This window comes from Taudactylus pleione, unplaced genomic scaffold (genome assembly GCF_031769625.1).
Source record: "Taudactylus pleione unplaced genomic scaffold, aTauple2 ptg000016l, whole genome shotgun sequence".
NCBI classification, from domain to species: Eukaryota; Metazoa; Chordata; class Amphibia; order Anura; family Myobatrachidae; genus Taudactylus; species Taudactylus pleione.
In genome coordinates, this window is record NW_028284418.1 from 45403522 (window position 1) to 45426451 (window position 22930).

The following is a 22930-nucleotide window of genomic DNA, read 5'->3' on the forward strand; positions in this document are numbered from 1 at the left end:
TCGAAGGGGTTTGAGGCTGTGTTCCCGGGCTAGGGTCCTGGATCTGTTTGGTTAGACACAGGTGCTCTCTGAAGAAGGCTGGGTCTGATGAAGTTCCTGTGCATGAAGGAACAAATTGACAGGAGGATCCTATGAGAGGAACTTGAGGGACGACTGGTGCTCTGACTAGGATCGGAGAGTAACTGGACTCCAGGTATAATGGAGGATGGTTAGAATGCTGAGAAAGGCTGGAGGGTACTGGACTCCAGGTATAATGGAGAGCAGCGGTAGCACGGTAGCTACTCGGTGCAGTTGGGTAGCCATATGACGTATGGTGGTAGCACGGCAGCTACTTGGAGCAGCTGGGTAGCCATATGACAAATGGTGGTAGCACGGAAGCTACTTGGAGAGGATGGGTAGCCATATGATGAGCGGAGGTAGCACGGAAGCTACTAGGAGCGGGTGGGTAGTCGTATGATGAGTGGTGGTAGCACGGAAGCTACTTGGAGTGGCTGGGTAGCCATATGATGAATGGTGGCAGCACGGGCTGCTTGATGCAGCTAAACAGTAGTAAATGCTCTGTGGAGCGCAGTGAGGAGGTTCACTTAATTAAACTAAAGGAACTAGTTGCACTGGCAACTTGTGAGAGTTGTAGGACTCCTTTAATAGGAAGTGTGGGGAGCTGACTGGCTGAGAATGAGGGAGAAGCATTCCATTGACAGAGACAGTGTCACATGGGCAATCCAAGAGGGACGCGCCCATGGACCATAAGACCGCAGCTGAGACGCCGGATCCGAGGGAGCAGACAGAATGCAGGAGCCGATGGAGAGCAGGAGGAGAGACCACCCACGTTGAGAGGCACAAGGGAACCTATAGGAGCTGACCGGCGGGGAGCCAGGGAACTGCGATGCAGCGTCCTGACAGGTAAGTGCCAGCTTCTGATTCTGGGGTCTCTATAAAGGCTGTGATACATGGCTTCTGCCCATAGCTGCTTGTCTAGACCTGCATCCTTTAGCATGCATCCTTCTCTCTACTAGTATACCATTTTGCTCGTTCACTGACACTATTTTGCTCAATAGTACAGGCAATGATCATTTGATGCTCTATTACATACTTTCTTAAAAAATTGTTCCACTACTCTGTTGAGATATTCTCCAATGTTACCAGATATTAGGGTCTTGAGTCTGTAACCTGTTTGATTTTCTCTTTTTTTCTTGTAATCTGCAATTTTCTTTGATACTTCACATTTTTCTCTGACGAAGTACATGTGTCATCCTTTTGAAGTAATCTATAAACATCACAAAATATCTGTATCCACTCATATACTTCTAATGATTGTGACTTAGTTGTGATCATTGCATAACGGTGCTGTGTATCAAGGTTGTACAATACTGACATCTTAAGCCTGTAGCTATGACAGTCCCTCTTCTGTTTCTCACAATGCACTTTCCTTTAATGAAGTGAACTCTGTGGCCTTCCCTGTTCTAGGACACTAATTGCGACAAGATTTGTTCCCATTTCTGGTACATAAAGCACATCTTGGATCTCTGTGACTTTTGTTCGTCTCCCATTTTTAAGCAAGCTTTAATTATCCCAACTTTAGAAGCTGTAAGTTCTTGATTGCCAATCTCTTTGATAGTGATAGAGTCACAAGAGATTAACTTGGTGAACCATTCCTCATTTCAGCTAAAATAACTTGTTGCACCTGGATCGATATACCAGTAGTCCTTTCTGCAGCTATCTGTAACACTAAGGGCTGACTCATCTCTTCCTTTGCATTTCTTTCTTTGTAAATGATTTTGCATTCTTTTGCATGCACACAGTTGCTTTGTGGCCTATTTTGTGACAATTGTAGCACTTGTATTTACATTTTCTGAATCTTCCACTGTTTGCATGTAGTGCAGTTGAATTAGCATTCAAATCACAGGACACATGTTCTTGAAACTGTAATAACTTTGCTATGACTGTGTTTGCTGTGTTTGCCTCCAATTCCAAGAAGGCAAACTCAGGTGTCAAATTCTAAGGCATTGCTGTAGCAATCTCTTCATCATCCACTTGCACTCCTACAGATGTTAGTTGCTGAGAGACAGGAATCATTTTGTCTATGCAATCACTCATACTGCTGCATTCATTCATTCAATTTCGTATTATATACTACATGTCATAAATGTATCCTCCTCGTGAGACCTCCATCTTGATATGCTGCCTTGCAGTGCTGTCCACATCTCTTTTGCTGACTCTTTCTCATGTATTATAGAGTACACATGGTGTTCTACACTTAAGCCTATGGTCCCCATAGCTCCCCATGGAGAGTAATAAATGGGAGAAGTTGCCAAAAGCAGCCAATCACCATTTAACTGTCATTTATCTAGCACAGTCTTTAAAATGACATTTAGAAGCTGATTGGTTGCTTTGGGCAACTTCTCCAGTTTATCTCTCTCCAAGGCTTGATACATCTCCCCCAGTATATTTAATTTGACATTTTATTAAAAATTAAGCTTGTGCTGTTCAACTGAACTATTTCTCTCACAATCCTCCCTGTAATTGTCTTTGCTCATCACCAATGCCACCATATTGGCCCAAAAATCCATGTAATATTGTAAAACCTAGTTACATGCTCACAATGGCAGCTGAGACATTGAGTGGGTACTGGGGGGTGTGGCCTTTGTAGGTTGGCATGAAGTAAGTTGCAATGGTGCGTACTGCATTGTTATACCTCCCCCTATGCTTCCTGGCCCCCAGAGAGGCACAAACCCATTTAATTTATAAACTTTGTGCTTTCGGTTCTCATGATGTCATAAAAGAACAGCTACACGGGGGGTTTGTACTTCTGTAAATAAGCCAATTAGCCATTTGCAGGTCACAAAAGAGGCAGAGTTGTGACCAATAGTAGGTGTCTCTGGGCAGATTGGGGCAGAGTTTGGGTGGATTTGGGCATAGTTTGGGCTGATCCGGGCAGGGCAGGGCATCTTTTGTCTTGATTTGTGAGATATGTATTGACTGTGATAGAGAAAGGGGGATGTATAATAATGATAGGGAGGAAAGATGTAGATTCAATTATCTGAGTTTTGAAAAATAAATAAATAAATAAATAAATTTTCCATGTATTGCAGAAAAAAGGGGGAACCTAATACGAAAGCATAGGTACTATTTAACACAGTGTCACATTTGCAAAGAAACCAGTGGGATTATTTGCAGCTGGTTTCAATTACCCATAAGGACTAAACCATTTCCAAGTGATGCAGCTGAAACTTTGAGTCAAGTCTCATGTAACTCATATATATGCAGTATTTTATAGTGTACAGTCATACTAAAGGTGAATATGTAAATACACAGACTTTCACATATGCATGGCTCAGTTTCGAGAAGTGCAGCACTTCCCAATTTTTCGTTCCCAAGCATAGTGCTCATTTGTCAGAGTGTCACATGTACTGTGGACGTTATTTGTATAACCACTGTGCATCATATATCACAATTCTCACGCAATGTTGGTCATATAAGCGGCTCTTTTATTATGTCATTCACTCCTTATAATCTAAGGCACACAAAATCCTATTTCATTGTTTTTTGCTGTATTCCAGCTCATGTTTGTATAAATAGGATGTGCACCATGCGTATGTACATCATTATATAAATGCCCAGCTGCACGCGCTTCCTAAATAAGCATGATCTGTCATGAGGAGCTTTTTTTACTTCATAAAAGCCATAAAGGTAATATACAGGCCACCTGTGAATGGATGACCGACTGCCTTAGTACTTTGATTTTCTTTCTCTAGCTACACCCACTTTACATCCTGTCTTAGAAAATACTGAATGAGAAAAACATACTGTAAAGTATTACTCTTAAATATTTTGCGGTCATAGGCAGACCAATACATAACAAAGGTTAAGAGGGGAGGAGAGAGGCAGCACTAGAGTGGAGTGATCCGATTGATGTGTGTACACCATAGGCATCAAGGGCAGAATCGGTTGGGGGTGAGGGAGGTCGATCATTGCGATTGCCCCACCCACCCCCCGTAACACTTCTCCCCTCCCCACTATTGCTGGCTTCTGTATAGCAGCGTATTAAGAAAAATGGGGACTGCAATATAACTAATCATTTACCCTGATTGCTGGAGATAGCTCTGATATCTCAGAGTTAGGCACTACCTAAATGGCTTTAAAACCTAAATCATACAGAAACAGTAGTTTGTGTCCTAAATATGTGCAATGAAATTAATCAGTCATTCAACAATAAGGCTATTTTTTAATCTATTTACTAATCACCTGACCATGCATTGTTACAATAATACCATACATAAAGCCTGATTTAGAGGTGGTTGACAACTGCACGTAATGCCGAAGTTTGTGCAGTAGAGCAATTATTTGCTACTGTGGATGTGCAAATTATTCTGAAAACCCCTACGGTGCATGCGTCACCCTGAATGTACAATCCTGGGAGGTGGCCTGAAATTAAAGCCAATTAAGGTAGTCTCATGGCCATGTTATGGGAGTGTCAGTGAATGAGACTGTGTTGTCAGATGCAGAGCCGCAGCCACAGAAGATAAAGTTCTTAAGGAGACACTGTGTCTGCCATAGGTTGGTACAAGTGTCAATGGTGCACGAGATGGGTCACACATGGTGGAGTGACCAGAAACATTGATGGTTTTACACTGTGAAAAGGGGTGTCTCAGAGCTTGCACATTCCGGCGTACGCTACTACACGAGGGGAAGGGCTGAAACTAGCATTTGCATATTATCGCCACCGCGACTCTGCAAATATAGGCACCAGTAGCTGACCCTGCATCTACATCTGAATCAGAACCACAATCAACAATTGTTTGTGCAGAAACCAGAATGCCACTTACCTTCTAAGACAATATCCTTAACAGCAGTAATGTAGAGTTCAGGGTCATCTTCAGAAGACAATTGTTTCCATTGTAGCCAGTCTTGAAAGACATTTGTAAAGTCCTCTTTGTCTATTACTCCACAAAATAAGACAATCACCTTATTCGGTGGCTTCAAAATTGTCCTCAAGCCTTTCAAGACTTCTGGATAGTCAAAATTGCCTTCTAAATCTCCAGACAGAAGGATGAGAATGCATTTACACCTCTGTAACGTTTCCAGGTGTTTATTTGGTATAGGTTCATATTTGAGTTCGTATGTCTGGATAGCAAGTTCTTGAACTTGATGATTTGTTTCAAATAGACTGATAAGATATTGGCACCACTCATTTGCATCAGGTCCATGAAGTATTAATAAGTCATGCAAACCTGTAAAATAGAATGTTTTGGTATGTCTATCAACAATGCAATTCATGAGTCATTAATCAGTCACTCTGGAAATGAGATTTGGGATAATCATAATATGCAACATTGTTTTCAATATGAAATGATGTGTTATTAAATTAAAACTGGAAAACATTTTGCAGAGCAGAAAACATCCGGCACAGCTATAACTAGATTTCCACTGTGGCGCACAGTGTACTGAACCTAGGCTCAGAGGGAGGCCAGCAGGCTGCCGATGATCTCACCTGTCATAATGATCAGCCAGCTGCGGGTCGCCCATCAGTGTCCAATGTTCTGCTGTTGTGTGGGAGGCGGGGCAGACAGTCATGTGGGAAGGGGCATCATAGCATGTGCTTGCTCTGGGCGCCAGGGCTCATTGGACTTCTGCGTCCAAGGGTAAGACGCCGGGGGGAGGATGAGGGGGACCAGTCTGTTCCATCTGTTAAGGGCCCCGTGATTTCTGATGGCAGCCCTGGAAGCTATCACAGGCACGTGGAGGAATTGGATGGAATGAAAGTGTTCCCTAGAAAAATATGTGCCTCCTTTTGCAGAAACACATATCAGATTTCAGAGTAAGATTATTCTAATGAGACCTAGGGATGGAGTACGTGCATTTCAGCTGCATTTTTTATTGTATACAAGTGTGCACTACCTTATCCAGTGTGAGCTCAGGGCTGGCTTAGGGTAGCGATATTTTCAATGGTTCCATTTTACACCTCCTTGTAGTGCTGCAAAGGAAATGCACATTTCCAGGCACACTCCAGGCAATGTGATAAAAAGCTTAACACATACAACTAAAATTTCCATAAAAGCAACTGCAGTAATTCAAATACTAGGCATGCAAAGTAAGAGTTTTCGTTTCCCTTAAAATAAAATGCAAATGTATATTTGTTGTGGAGTAGATATAAAAGGGCAGTAGCTACTCCACAAAGATAGCGGTAAGAAAGAAAAAAAGGATAGGGGTTTTTTTTTACTCAGTGCTTCTCTTATACATACAAAAAAAAACATGGTTGTGAGTGTTAGAAATTAAGTTAAAACATAACTTTTATTATTTGTATGATTTAAAATATGGTTGTTGGATAGCAGCGAAATATAAAATATAGTGGTGATATCAGAATGAAATATATATGTGAAATAAAACTTAATAAAAAACAAAGGTCCACCTGTATAGTTATACCTTATTCACTCCTACCGATGATTATTTCTGTTTCTTAATTTATTATATCAATTATATTGAAATCTCACCACCTCTATTTAACAGTACATGGATTCCCTTTAAGAATCTATAATACTCAATGTATTCCTTTTCATTACTGTGTCTGTTGTGATTATATCTGCAACTATGATAACATATTAATTCTGTTGCTTTTTGTAACAAAGTATTAGGTTTTCAAAGTTGTTGCAATTTAGATACCAAGGTGTGATGTGTTTTAGCTGTTGGGCTAGTTCAAATTGGATTCTGCAATCTAATAGAGCATCTGTGTTATCTCTATTGAGCTGCTGTACATTAATTTCTCAAAAGAGGATTGTAAATATACAGTATAGTTTGGGTTTCCAGTCACTAAACTGGCTGCTTATCGTTTTGCAGTTTGACTGAATATAATAATTGTATTTCTAAACTTTTTGATAATTGATCTGTGCTGTATATAAGTCACTAAACCAGCTGCTTATTTTTTATAGTGTGACCCAATATAACAGTTATATTTGAAAGATTTATGACATTATTTTATTTGTCTAAGTCATTTATTATGCTGTTTATTAGTTTGCAGCGTGCTTCAATATAGTGATTATATTTCCAAAGTACTTTAATGTTGCAGTATATTGATTATATGAGTCACTTAATTAGCTGTTCACTCTAGTATATAGCGTGACTTAATGTATTAATCGTTATATACAAACAAACAAAACAATATCTTGAAAATGGAAGGATGCTATGCTTGTGAAACCTGCAAAGCCTGCAAATGCATCATTACAACAATGAAATATACAAATAGATACCAACAAGACATCAACTAATATATTAATTGCAACACTGTGGGCATAATATAGTGTTTAACAGGTAGTTGCAACAAACAATATATTGGAATGACAAGCAGGAATTGCAAACAAAGGCCCTCATTCAGAGCCGCTCGTAAGCGGCAGTACGCTCGTTCCGAGCGATATTTGCACATCTGCGCATGCATACGGTTTTTAGTACGCATGCGCGAACCAGTCAGTGCGGCCGAAAATCGTTTGTTCGCTATATAGCGAGTGCCTGCTAATTTGAGTGACAGAATGAGGCGTATGTGGGTGGTAACAGGGTAACCTGCTTGAAAAGGGGGAGTGGAGATCAGAACGCAGGCGTGCTTAAAGGTCAAAGCGGGCGTTTTATGGGTGTGCATAATTAATACAGCAGCGTCATTCACCACGTCACTGGGTTATTTTATAGTCAGAACTGCTCGCAATATTGTGGTTGAAAAAACCAACCACAAGAATAGCGAGCAGTTCATACGCTGTTCGATGTACTCGATTAATCTAATAAATAGCGGACATGACGTATGATGCGAGCGGCCAGGGGGCGTTTTTATCAAATAAACGAGCGTATGTTTTGCTCGCTCGTTCAGACATGGAGGCGGCAACAGACCGCAAAGAGCGAACGGTTCATTTGAATAGCCACCCCCTTTTTATGAACGAGCGAGCGCTAATTGCGAGCGGCTCTGAATGAGGGCCAAAGACTGTTAGAACATGTGAGTAACATCAAGAATGCTGAAAATTATTTAAAAAAATTCAAACCATTAACCAGTGTGGCAAAACACTTTCTCAAAGAACATTGAGGAGATCCTAAAGAATTAAAAGCCTTCAGAAGGGAAAAAAAATATTTAGGCATTAGGCCCTAATGCCTAAATTATTTTTTTCCATTCCGAAGGCTTTTAGGGAATGGAGACATTATCAAAGAACTACAGAAAAGAGAAACCAGAATAATATTTCTGATGAATACTGCAACTCCCCATGGTCTCAATGAATACAACGAATACGCAGTTTATCTATAATACATCTATACATAATCTCCCCTCTAAGTGCCTAAACCTAACCCCCCCCCCTTCCCCGCTGCCTAAACCTAAGTCCCCGGGGAGTGGGGTGCTCAACCCTAAGTCCCACCCTGGGGGTGCCTAACCCTAACCTCCCCTTCCCCTAGCCTAAACCTAACCTCCCGGGGGGGTGCCTAACCCTAAGTCCCCCCCGGGAGCCCTAAACCTAAGCGCGGCTATCCACGCTCAGCGCCCGACATCCCTTCGATCGGGATGCCGGGCGCCGGGCTCCCAGCGTCGGTAAAATGACAGGCGTCTAGATTTAGAAGCCTGCCATTTAACCCTCGCTGGGATTAAGCAGTCGGGAAGCCAGCTGTTGGGATTACGTCCGTGGCTTCCCAACTGTATACATAAAAACATATCAAAAGTTTTATGGAAAATCTGCTACAAATCCATTAACTCAGTACTAGAAGGACAGTAAACAATTACTTATTTTAACAATCTATTATTGTAGTAGTACACCAGTCCAAGGCCTATGTCCCTGATCATGTTTGTTACTAGTAAAACAGCTTGTTTGTACGGTTGCTCCTTGCACCTTCATTGCTTAATGCCTAAATCCACAGAATAACATTTAGTTAATCCTACTACAGCACTTACCAGCTCTACCCAAGGTAAACAAAGACTGATTGTTCCACCTGGTGACAGCCCCCCTAGCCTGCATGTGCTGCATCCTTTTTTTGTCAGCTTGTCATGGGGCAAACCATAAGGTCACACACCCCAGCCTGGGAGGCCAAAGAACGGCAATATCAGTGCCAGAGATTACTCTAGGTGACACTGATAGAGTGTAACCTCCTGTCACTTGTGTAGCTGGTATGAGATGCATGATTAGATGACTCACCTCTTCAATGATGCATCCTCCACTCCGGCCAGCTTATGTGTGAGGGCAATTAGTGGGTTAAGGTTATCCGCTGCAGTAGGCTTCTCAGCGAAGTTTTCCTTGTGTGGACACAAGTGATGTTACATGGTGATTGTGCAGCTCTAAGGGGCCCATTTGTCAACGAGTTTTATCATATGCAACGAGTTTTAAAACTCTCTGCGTATGATAATGGTGCTCCAGCCAATCAGCTCCTAACTGTCATCTGTTCGAAAAATGACAGTTGGTAGTTGATTGGCTTGAGCACCATTTATCATACGCAAAGAGTATTAAAACCCGTTAAGTATGATAAAACTTGTTGATAAATGAGGCCCTCAGTCTCTTCATTGCAGCTCTGCATCTCTTTATCCGCGAAGCTGTTTTCCGGCTTAGCGCGGCTCTAACAGCATCGCGGCTGGTACTTTAGTCTGAGAATGCCGGTTAGTGCAACATTGCGCTGCATTGAATCACCCGCTGTAAGTTTTTATCACAGTCCTGCTTCTCTTAATCACTGCTCTGCATCTCTTTATAAAAGCTCTGCATCTCTCTATTAGCACTCTGCATGTCTTTATTATAATTCTGCGTCTTTCTCTGACAGGAGGAATCACACACTCCGCCTTTCACTGATAGCACTGTATCACTCTGCCTACTGCCACAGGGGTATGTTACATAGGGAAGGGTCCACAATTGATGGTCTCCATCAATGGTGCCATTGGTTGTTCCCATTGATAACAAAACATTCAAGAGAGAACCATCGATGGTTTGAAGCATTGACGAGCATCCCTTCTGTTGATCACAGGTTGGTGGTGGGCCAATCTGTGAAGGGGGCCAGGCTAAGTGGCACAATGGGGAGGTGCTGATAATTGCCTTGCCCTGGGAAAAATTTTAAAAAAATATCACTGCATCTCTGCCATCAATGACGGAGAAATGTCAAACCATCACCAAGGGGAGACGTATCAAGCCTTGGAGAGAGATGAAGTGGAGAAGTTGCCCATAGAAGTCAATCAGCTTTTAAAGCTGGGTACACACCTGAATGACTGTACGACCCAGCGATGCGACGAGCGATGTAACGATACATTACGATCGCCGAACACACTGCACTATCCAGCGTACAATAGCATGAGGTATCGTTATATGCTGCATGTAAATGCACAGCAGATGGGACAATGCAATGAATGACCATAGGGAACAACGGATCGGGCACACACACTATACAATATGTATGATAAATCGCTCCAATCTGCATTGGGATAATATATCATATGATACATCGTATAGTGTGTACCCATGTACCCAGTTTAACTGTCATCTTATAGACTGTACTAAATAAATTAGAAGCTGATTTCTCCACTTTATCTCTCTCTAAGGTTTGATACATCTGTCCCCTAGTGTTACAGTGGTACAACTATATAAGCATGCAGTTATCTTATAATACCATGCTACAACTTCTGCTTGGCTGTAAAGCTAGGTATACACTGTCCGATTTTTTTTATATCAGAACGGCAAATGGGGCGATTTTTCTGCAAATCGAAAGTCACAATATCTGTGCTACACGTTATGTAATTTTTTAATAGAAGTTAACGATTTTCGGCCACACAACACTAATTTTGCATATGTCCACCCACAAGGAAATCGGGAAAACGTAGGAAATATGAACAGATTATTGAGAATGCACACACGCTGCTCGATATCATGAGCTTGAGGCCAAGAATGCGCTTGTGGACATTTTTTAACCGCTTTATCGGCAAAATGCAAAAACATTGTTCATACCACTATGCAATAAATCAGGCCGATCACCCGATTATTGGCAAATTGGCCCAAAATTGTATAGTGCAGTGGTTCCCAAACTTTTTTGAATCACGGCGCCCTAGAGTATCAGCATTGTTTTCAAGGCACCCCTAAGCCAAAGTTTGATTTAGTGAAGTAGTAAAATTAAGTAAATTGTGCTTCCCTGTCATCCTTAGGTTTGGTTATATAGTGGTGGACAGGTTTTTGCTTCTGTTTGTGCACATATTTACATTACGTTGACCACCAACCTGAGGCACCCCTGCAAGTGTCCCAAGGCACCCCATGGTGCTCCGGCGCACAGTTTGGGAACCACTGGTATAGTGTGTGCCTAGCTTTAGACTACATGTCTAATAAGGCTGTACTATAGATTCGATAATTATACAGATCAGGAAGTACACGCCTATGCTTGGACTGGGAAGTTTTTTAGAGTATATGGGAAAGAGTTTAAATGAACCTTTAGGGCAGCGTTTTTCAAACGCTGTGCCGCGGCACACTAGTGGTTGTTAGGTGTACCATGCGGTCAGAGCTGCCGGACAGATCTGCCGTACTGCGGACCATCACGTATGCAGACGCAGCGGTGTAACATCACAGGTCACGCACACCATGTCATGCACACCGTGTTTCCAATCAGCCAGCCCGCCCACCATCCCCGCGGTCCCTGACAGCTCTGCCGATGAGGGACAGGTAGGGGCAGAAAAAGGTCAATTTATTTTTTATGTGGGAGCCAGTGCACTTTGTTTTTTGGGGAGGAGCAATGTGGGTTATTTTTTCTTTGGGGGCCAGCAATGTGTTATTTTTGTTTGTTTCTGTGGGGGCCAATGTATTACGTTTTATTCCTGTGACGGGGAATGTATGTGTGTTTTATTTTTCTGGGGCCAATGGATGTGGGTTTTAGATCCTGTGGGGGCCAATGTATGTTTGTTTTATTCTTCTGGAGCCAATGTATATGTGTTTCATTCCTCTGGAGCCAATGTATGTGTGTTTCATTCCTCTGGAGCCAATGTATGTGTGTTTCATTCCTCTGGAGCCAATGTATGTGTGTTTCATTCCTCTGGAGCCAATGTATGTGTGTTTTATTCCTCTGAAGCCAATGTCATAGTTGCCTACCTTTCAGTTGCTCTTCCCGGGAGAAGCCCGGGTAAGAGAAGCAGCAGGGGGGGTGACAGGGGCGGGGCCTGACAAATTGCGCCATTAAGCCCCGCCCCCTCACGGCAAAATTGCCGCGATTGGTTAAAATTTGCATAGGGGCGGGGCCAAACAACGTGATTCATGTCGAATCACGTCTTAAGCCCCGCCCCCTACACGGAGATCCGCGATCGCCGCCAGAATTCTCCTCATTCTGCCCACTTCACTAGGAAGTGGGCAGAATGCGGGAGAAATGCCTGCCCTTCCGGGGGTGCGGGGGGTTACCCGAAAAATCGGGAGCCTCCCGTGAAAACCGGGAGGGTAGGCATGTATGGCCAATGTATGTGTGAATTTATTCCTCTGGAGCCAATGTATGTGTGTTTTATTCCTCTGATGCCAGTGTATGTGTGTTTTATTCCTCTGGAGCCAATGTATGTGTGTTTTATTCCTCTGGAGCCAATGTATGTGTGTTTTATTCCTCTGGAGCCAATGTATGTGTGTTTTATTCCTCTGGGGCCAATGTATGTGTGTTTTATTCCTCTGGAGCCAACGTATGTGTGTTTTATTCCTCTGGAGCCCATGTATGTGTGTTTTATTTCTCTGGAGCCAATGTATGTGTTTTATTCCTGTGGAGGCCAATGTATGTGTGTTTTATTCCTCTGGGGCCAATGTATGTGTGTTTTATTCCTCTGGAGCCAACATATGTGTGTTTTATTCCTCTGGAGCCAATGTATGTGTGTTTTATTTCTCTGGAGCCAATGTATGTGTTTTATTCCTGTGGAGGCCAATGTGTGTGTTTTTTTTTATGTTTGAGCCAATATGTATGTTCTTTCATAGGTCACACGCCGAATCACCGGATGGTGTGCCTTGGCAATTTTAAGATCTTGCGTAGTGTGCCTTGAGTTAAAAAAGGTTGAAAATCACTGCTTTAGGGTTTTGATAGTTGTCATAGTCACAATACAAAATAACATTGTTTATATACTAACTGTGTATATACTGTAACTGTGATTTAAAAATTCAACACCCAGTGAGCAACCTGGAATATACTTAATAAAAGTAATTTATAAAACTACAAATGCTCTTTTGTGATGGCTCTCACCTAATTTATTATGCAAATACACTTGTTTTTATGGGGAGGCACATCAATTTGCACGCCAAGGTGGCAGGGTCTGTGTGGGTGCAAAACAGTGTGTTATTGTGGTTTAACATGCAACACCTTGGCTCTGAAAGATAAAGGTGTTTATTCAACAGGATGTTATGGGGTCTTGTGTGTTTTAAGACTTGTCTCACTGTCAGCATTCAAATGCCTTGTCAAAATAAAACTATGTCCCAGTATGAAAAACAACTAATTCCAGTAAGCCACACATTGCACCCCAGTATGCCACACAGATCCCGCATATTAATATTGTGCCCCAGTGCCCACCCAGTATGTCACACAGAATGCCAAATATTAATATTATGATCCAGTTCCCCCATCAGTATGAAGCAGAGCCACTATATTAATATTATGTCCCAGTCCTTCCCCAGCATGCCACACTTTGCCCCTCAGTATGCCACAGTGTCCCCCGTTTTTATATTTTGTTCCAGTGCCCCCTCAGTGTGAAACAGAAACCCCCATATTATTAGATCATTATTAATATTATTATTATGTCCCAGTGTACCCCAGTATGCCACACAGAACCCCCATATTAATATGTCCCAGTGCCCCTAGAACACCACATATTGCCCCCCAGTATACAACTCAAAACCCCTTATATTAATATGAGGGGTTCTGAGATGCCCCACCAGATTGCCACATATTGTTCCTCTAGTATGCCACATAGAGCCCTCATATTAATATCATGCCCCCCAGTTTAATATCATGCCCACCCAGTACGACACATATTGTCCCCTCAGCATGCCACACAGAGCCCCCATATTAATATTATACCCAAGTGCCCCCCAGTATGCCATGCAGAGCCCCCACATTAATATAATGTACTACTGCCCACCAGAATGCCACATATTGTCCCCCCAATATGCCAATCAGAGCCCCATATTAATATTATGCCCCCAGTATGCCACATATTGCCCCCCAGTATGCCATACAGAGCCCACATATTAACATTATGTCCCAGTGGCCCTATTAGTATGCGACACAGAGCTCCCATATTCATATTAAGCACTAGTGCCTCCCCAATATGCAACACCATAATAATATTATATCCCAGTCCCCCCCCCCCACACACACACACACACACTCGCCTATTGTGTCACAGAGAGCCCCTCACTACTTACCGTTTCTGGCGGTCTCCTGCTGATTACCTGGCAGCCGGACGGGGTCTCTTGCTGCTGCTGCTGCTGAATGCCTGATGCAGCTTACAGAGCGGCTCCTGATGTAAAGCTCAAGGGACTCAGGAGGAGCCGCTCTCTAAGCTACATTAGGCATTCAGCAGCAGCGCAACAGCAGCCCCATCCAGGAACAGGTGCCACTGGGTAATTGATGGGTCAGACTGAACCTGTGTGGGGGCCCTGGGACAGCCGTCTCGGTCACCCTGGCGTTAATTCAGCCCTGATTGTAACTGCCCAGGTCTTGCCCCTGAACACTATATTTTCCCTGAAAGACAGGTTTGGCCAAGTTCTATCTGAATCAGAATACGACGTGTGGATGCAATAAAGCGTAAGCTCACTGTTTGCGTCCAAGCTAAGAGGTCAATTAACTCATACTCAGGCCCATTCTATACAATGCCTGTAGCTTTTAGGCAAAGTGAGAAATTAAGACACTGTTACCCACTTTGCCTGGGCTTTGTGCACAAATTATTTTAGGTAAAGTGGTAATTGATATTTGCAAACTCTCTTCTATCGTCTGACTGGAGGATGGATGTTGCTTCAACAAGAGTGTAGATGTCAATCAAATTATCAGCACCTACTGTACTTGACTCTTTTTATTACAAGAGGTTTCACAATAACAAACATTGTAAGGTTGTCCTGGTAGATAAGTGTTTCCCAGACATAGTAGGTATTCAATTTCCTAGGGAAAGTAGGTACCGGTAATACATTTCCCACATTGCATAACATGTATTAGACGTTGTAAGTAGGTAATGAAGATCATATCCTAATTTACCTAACACATTTCAGGCAGAGTACACAATGTCTAGGCCTTCTAACAAAGCAGGTTTGAGCTGTCATATATGTGTATCTAATATAGATTTATTTATTGTCATTTACATAGGCAAATGCAGGGGGGGTTTCCATCTGCATGGAAACCCCCCTCCCCAGCCCACACCATGACCACAATAGAAATAGTAATATAATAGATTGTTACTAGTGCTGCATGTTCTTCTCAGTATCACAAATGAAATAATTAGCACCACCTGTGGCTCTTTTAACATGTATCAGCCAGTAATAAATAACCTGTGCACCAACTAGAAGATCTGGAAAACATGCACTGTTAGAGATGCACTGCTATAGAGCCCAATATGTACATATACAGTATGTCCAGGGCAGTGCTAGGTTCTTCTGCTGCTCCTCCAGGCTCCCGGACTTGCTCCAATACTCTGGAATGGTGCCCACATCTAAAATAAATACATTCAGCTCAGGCAGGATGGCCCTACTGCCGCATCTAATGGCTTACTGTGATCACTGGTCCTCTGGAATTAATACACACAATACACTTTGTATGGAGCTTATTAAAGCAGGTTAGGTACTAATTCTGCCCTCTTCATTGACAGGCCACACTCACTCTAAACTTAAGCATTTGGAACCTCCCCTCTGGAAATCCTGCGTTTGCCACTGATTTATGTTAATAAACCAGCAGTGCATATAGTAGCTGATCAAGGGGAGTATTTACTAAGCAGTGTTAGGAGACAGAGTGAAAAGTGATAAGAAAGTGATAAAGTGCCAGCCAATCAGCTCCCAACTGTCATCTCACAGGCTGTGTTTGAAAAATGACAGTTGGGAGCTGATTGGCTGGCACCTTATCACTTTCTTATCACTTTTCACTCTGTCTCCTAACACTGCTTAGTAATAGACCCCCAAGTGTATTACCATGCTTTTCCTTTTTGTAGAGCTATAAATCTACATCTCTATTTATATACTGTATAGTATGTTGTTTTTATTCTTCATATTTTATTACTCTGCGATTGTGCATTATGTTAGCTCTGATAGTTGATAAATTGTGATCAGAGAGTTCAGTGACACGGTTCATTGAATGTCTCCTTCATTATATTTGGCTACCATTACCAATATTACATATTCAAAGGTAACGTTTAAGAGTCTCAGTAGTTTAAGCTGTTATTTAGTAAAAATCTATACTAATTTACCAATGTTTAGGTGCAAGATTCAGTACAATATGGTTACATGATCATTTTCCCCAAGTGTAATTACCTACATGATTAATATATTATGCTGACTATATTTTTATCTATTTAATTTGTTTCTTAAGATAGTTTAACTGTTTCTGTGGAACATTCACAGTAGTTGTTCACACAGCTATAGGCTGTTGTAATTAATAGTTATTTCATCTAGTTTAAATATATCATCTTCTGTGATACTGCTCCCCATCTTGTCAAGTAAACGTACTTTATTTAAGTACTCCCAACCCTGTAAAAAACTGCCACCTCCAGCATGAATGCACTTCTCAGTCCACCCTCACCACCCACACCTTTCACATCACCACTCATGGCTTTGACACCTACGTGTGGCAAAACAGACACCATAAAATCTCCTCTGTAAAGATCCACCACCCACCTTGCCAGCCTGTAACTGAAACTAATTTCTTCATACAGTATTCCTCTAATCCTCCTCTCACTCAATCTCCCCCCAACCCCCTCCCCCCACTCAACCTTGTTCCCTTCCACTCAATCTCCCCCTTGCCTGCCGGCCCTTAGCTCATTTCTTCAACCTACCCCTTTCCACCAACATCCTTCCCTCCACCTTCAAACATGTGCTTATCTTTCATTATTTCAAGAAACCATCTCTTAACCTTACCTCCCTCTCTAACTACTGCCCTATTACTATGCTCCCCTATGGTTCTAAGTTCACAAAACTTGTCTAAAATCACCTGACCCAATTTCTCTCCATTCATTCTCTTCTCAACCATCTGTAGTTGGATTCCAACCTCTTGAATCCACTGGGACTGCCCTCAATAAAGTGACCAATGATCTACTCTTAGCTAAATCATATGGTCACTTCTTCCTGCTTTTAATACTCAATCTTTCTATTGGTTTCAACCACACTCTTCTCCTTAACAGCCTTCACTCCCTTGGTTCTTCCAGAACTATCACCTACCTGTCTGATTGCTTCTCAGTGTTTCTATTTTTAACCCATGCTGTATTTTGGAATGCCTCAAGGCTAGAATTTTGATTTTCTCCCTTTCCAACTATTCTCTCAGTGAAATCAAATGCTACTTGTGTCTCCGCTACCACCTCAACCCTACTTCTCCTCATCTGAACTTTCTCTTTCTCACATAATCCAGGTATCGATTCTCCTCTTGGCTATCACCAACCTGGATGTCCCAATATTACCTCACATTCAGTATGTCAAAACCAGAGTTCGTCATCTGCTCCCCTCCTAATGTCACTATTATTACCCATGACTCCCTCACAGCATACATGCCTACCCTCCCGGTTTTCGCGGGAGGCTCCCGATTTTTCGGGTAACCCCCTGCACCCCCGGAAGGGTAGGCATTTCTCCCGCATTCTGCCCACTTCCTAGTGAAGTGGGCAGAATGAGGAGAATACCCGCGGCAATCGCGGGTCTCTGTGAAGGGGGCGGGGCTTAAGATGTGATTCGGCATGAATCACAGCATTTGGCCCTGCCCCCTATGTAAATTTCACCCAATCGCGGCAGTTTTGCCACGAGGGGCGGGGCTTAATGACGTAATTCGTTAGGCCCTGCCCCCATCGGCCCCCTGCTGCTTCTCTTACCCGGGCTTCTCCCGGGAAGAGATTCTGAAAGGTAGGCAAGTAAGCCTCACAGTTGAAGACACCATGTTATCATGCTCTCCCGTGTTCACAATGCTCTCTGCCTTTGAATGATTACTGACTGCACCCTCAACTTACCTCCACACATTCAGTCTCTCACAAAGTCTTTTCGCCTCCTCCTTTAAACCACTGCCAGAATATTTTATGTATATTTTTGTTATTCAGGACAGTCTCTCATTATCTCGTAACTTCACTACAAAAATGTCCATTTTGCATAGCTTTACCTCATCCGCCTTTGCCCTCTACAAACTGTCCTGAATGCAGTGGATAATCTTCTTCTCCCACCACTCCTCATCCTTTGCGTGCCTTTCAAATCCCTTCACTAGCTCCCTATTCCCTCCAGAATTCAATTCAAGCTGCAGAATTCAATTCAAGCCTACAATCCTTGACAATCACTTCCATGCACATAAATCTTTAACCTTGTCACAGATAACCTCAACTCAACCTCTTTTTCAGCTTTTCACCTATGTCATTACTTCCATCTAACAATCACCTCTCACTCACAATCAGTGCTCGATTGCTACTGCGATGTGACATAATGCTACAGTGTGGAGAAGTGTCCTGGCACTGGGACAGAGTATGGGATCCCAGCCTCAGAAGAGCAGCAACAGCAGCGGTATTATATGGAGATGTGTCCTGCTAGGGACACATCAGGTGGCCAATAAAAATAAGAGGGCCTCTGAATTTGGTACCGATCACAAGCTAATCGTGTCACGTGGACCTGCAGCCAATCAGAAGCAGCCATGGTCTGCGAGCTGCGATTAGTTTGCTACCGGCACCAAATTCAAAAGGCTGCCGCTTCTTTTGATTGGCCTCCGGTTCACGAGCTTAGATTGGCTTGGGACGAGTGGAAAGTTTAAACTGCCTCAGCATCTGCCCTGGCATCTGGACAAGGTGCTCCATCCCAGCACCAATCAGAGATGTGTCCTGCTCCCGAGATGTGTTTCACTCCATGCTGTTGCTGCATGGGGTGAAAGGTTCTGGGGGTGAGAGAGTGAAGCAGTAAGTAAGAGGAGAAGGGGGTGAGAGAGGGAAGCAGTTAATGAGAGGTGCAGGCGGTGTGAGAGAGAAGCAGGCAGTGAGAGGTGTAGGGGGTGAGAGGGAAGCAGACAGTGAGAGGTGCAGGGGTGAGATAGAAGCTTGGGCTGAAAGGGTTGCAGGGAGTGAGAGGTGCAGGGGGTAAGTAAAGAAGAGAGATGCAGGTGATCAGACACAAAGGAGAGGGTTACCTGGAATGAAGATATGAGCGCACAAGGAGAATGACAATGAAAACAGGTAAGAGAAAGCATAAGGGACACATGAAAGACATAAGAGAGGAGTTTGTTCAACAAGCCCTGAGGAAACATACTACTACTAAAAGCTTAGTGCTAAAAGCATCTAAAATTTAGCTCATATTATCAAAATCCCTAAAGCGTGTGTGTGTGTGTGTATGGGGGACATCAATAAAAATGTCTGGACCCCCACCTCTAAATTCCTACTTTGAGCACTGATCAGTTTTACGATCAACTCGGTACCACCTTGTAAGACCCCCTAGAGTCCACTGGTGAGGTCTTCTGCTAATCACAGCCACCCGCTGTTCCCCTAGAGTTGGATACGCTCACCGGTACTTAGGTTGCCATCTGGTTTTAAAACTCAGAACAGTAGGGGTTTACACAGCAATCCTGCTCATCAGAGGATGTTTGTGTCCAGTTGTGGTTAATGGAGCTGAGATGCGGTTTTGGTGGCAAATTGCAACCTTGAGGGTCGAGACACAGCCTTAAGGGCCGAAGTGTGGCTTTGGAAGCACGATGCAGCTTTGTGGGCCATGTTGCGGCTCTGATGCCGATGTGTGGCCTTGATGGCCGAGGTGCGGCCTTGAAGGCCAAGATACGACCTTGAGGGCTGAAGTATGGCACTGGTGTCGAGGTGCTGCCTTGAGGGTCAAAGGATGGCTGCGGCCTTAATGGCCATGGTGTGGCACTGGTACTGAGGTGCGGCCTTGAGGGACAAAGTACGGCACTGGTGCCTAGGTGCAGCCTTGAGGGCCAAGGTGCTGCACTGGTGCCGAGGTGCGGTCTTGAGGGCTGAAGTGCGGTCTTGAGGGCTGAGGTTCGACACTGGTACCAAGGTGCGGCCTTGAGGGTTGAGGTGCGACTTTGTTGTCAGTGATGCAACCTTGAGGGCCAAGGGGCGGCACTGGGGCCTGTGGTGTGGCCTTGAGGCAGCTAGACAGCAAGCAGCGCTACAGAGGAAGGTAGTCACCATCAAGAGGTGAATGCCGACAAATTGATGGGAACCAGGATTCACACATGAGGTGTAAACTATAACCGTCGCCGTGGCGCTGGTACAGACAGTCTAATAAAAGATCCTCTACCAATGAGCTGTGTGTACACAGATTGATAGACAACTGACAGCTGGGACACTGCATGTCTATCTGGCAGACCCAGTAGCACCCACGGCTCTCTGGCCTCTTGGTCACCCAGCAACTACAGATGCGGCCCCAGTTCGGCGTCCACGTTACCTGGTGACCAGGAAGACTGTCAGACCCTGCAGCAGGAGGATACAGCGTGATGGCAACAAGCCACGACAGTGGCTTGCGACACTCACAATACTAAAACTTCTCCTTCACTTCACTCTACTTGTGGTATTCCCAGCCCAGCCTGATCAGACTCTCCCCCAATCTTTCAAAACCCACCTCTTTACTATAGCCAACCATACACGACTCCTTCAACATACTCAACACCATGAGGGAGTTCTTAGATTTTTTTCTTTTTCTACAAGACTAAGCACCTTGACAGAAACATTGGCGTACAGTATTTGCACAAACTAAGGGTCCAAAACTGTATTTGCAGTGGTGTTGCTGGGTTGTTTTTTTAATGAGTCAGTCAGTTTTTATAACTACTATAGTTTATTCATCCCAAATTTGAGGCTACTCACAGATTTTTAGAACATTGGACCTGATTCAGCAAGGAGCACAGGGCCTGATTCAGAGCAGGATGCTCACACAGAGCGCTCACTCTGAATCGGGGCCGTCCTTCTTTTTTTTCAGAGCGGCCTCCACAGCTATAGCGAGCGGCCAGGAAGATGGTCGCGATGGTCAAGGCCATCGCGCTTGCGACGAGACCCTTGTGGTTGGGTCTCGTTGCCACAAGCCCTAGAGTGCTTTCAGCTCTGCCAGGGCCGAAAGCACTCCCACTGACATCACTTGTGATGTCAGTGGGGCCGGCCCCAGACGGTAGGCGTTCCCATGGGAACGCCTCCATCTGGGCAGCCACGCCCCCGACCCGGCCACCAAAGGGGGCGTGCTGTCACTCAACATCGACAGCAAGCCCCCTTTGGTACGAGACCCAGAGCGACGGTTTACACGTCGCTATCCGGGACTCGCGCATGCGCACGACAGAGCCGGCTCCGTTGTGCGCATGCGCACTGGGCCACCATCGACCCCTCTTGCGAGCGCATAGCGCTAGCGAGCGGGTCTGAATCAGGCCCACAGTTGCTAATACGCACGCAATCGGCCGATTGTTGCGTACTTCGCATGCGTATGCATTGCAGTCAGCGTGCGCAAACTAGCCACTGCGATCGAGACTGTGACTATGCAGACACATCGTAGAGTGATTGACAGGAAGTGCCATTTGTGGGTGGTGATGGGGGGCTGGTCAGCCAAATGAAGGCGTGCTAGTACGTTTGAACGCCGTTGCAGGGGCATGCATAAATTATCAGCTGCGATGCCCTACGCAGCCTAAGGCCTGATAGCGTCCGTGGAAGTTATACATTTCTGAGTAAGGTCGGGGCTTGTGCAAGGGTGCGTGAGGTTGCGATGGTACTCAACTGTACCAATGTTTTATCAGTCTTGCTATACATTACGGAAGTGTGTAAGGTAAGGTGGGTGTCCCTGTGTTGTGCAGCGTCTACATTGCGATCACAATAAATTAGCATACTATCGCAGTTAAACTGCGTGCGTCATCACTATTGCATTCACAGTTGTGTTCCACAGTGAATCAAGCCCACTGTGTTGTACTAGGAGGTGTTGGATACAATCCTGCTACCAGCTACTAATTCAAATACACTTTACTATTAAAACTATCTACAAAAACATTGACTTCATATACCGGAATATTGTGCTAATTAAGTTTAATTGGTTCAGTAAGTCTTATATGTCTTGTCAACATTCATAATGCCGACACTCATCATGTCAACATGACAATGTCTCATTGCTGCCACCTGCGGTCGCATATCTGGGACGGAATACCAGCGTGCAGGTGAGGTCTCTGTCCGGAAAAGTACTATAGTGGATCTCCTGCCCAGCTGCTGTTTCACCTTTTGCTGCACTAATTTTGCCACTTACAGGAACTATTAGTGAATACTGCAGCCTTTGACCACGGAGGTCTTTATTATACAGGGGTGAGTGTATTGGAAGGATTGTCCATTAAGACTATCTATACCCATTGGATATACTGTGTCCCATTCCCTTTGAACATTACCATTGACCACTACATCTTCTCTATTGTAACAATATAGGGACTGTTTACATCACAAGCTATGATATGCTGTTAGATATTATGTTTTGCGGAGACATTTCGCAATGAGAATCATATGTCTATTTTATTTGTTAATTCATGCTCTTTATTGTGCACATTGTGTGTTTTAGGTTAATGCATACATTTTGTTTTTAATTGATGTTATCAATTGTGGCTATTGAGGCCTTTTAAAGAACTCCCAACTGGTATAATAAAATACTACAGTCTATACGGCGCTACACTTTTCCTTTCTTCTTTCAACATAACTGTCTACATGCTGGGGTCAACATTATGTGACTGTCAACATGGTGACTACATTCCAAGTTTAATAACTTTTATTTAAAGTGTATATCACAGTAGCGCACGCAGGGGGGGTTTCTGAGTACCCAGA

The 22930-nt window shown here is 43.8% G+C and overlaps 1 protein-coding gene across 1 annotated transcript in view; it reads right to left on the minus strand.

Annotated features, from left to right (window-relative positions):
* PIK3AP1 (phosphoinositide-3-kinase adaptor protein 1) overlaps positions 1-22930 on the minus strand; it is a 134648-nt gene that overhangs the window by 82291 nt on the left and 29427 nt on the right. Inside the window, exon 2 of the mRNA XM_088475820.1 lies at positions 4827-5231. Coding sequence (XP_088331946.1) covers positions 4827-5231 — 405 coding nt within the window. The remainder of the gene's footprint in view (positions 1-4826; positions 5232-22930) is intronic.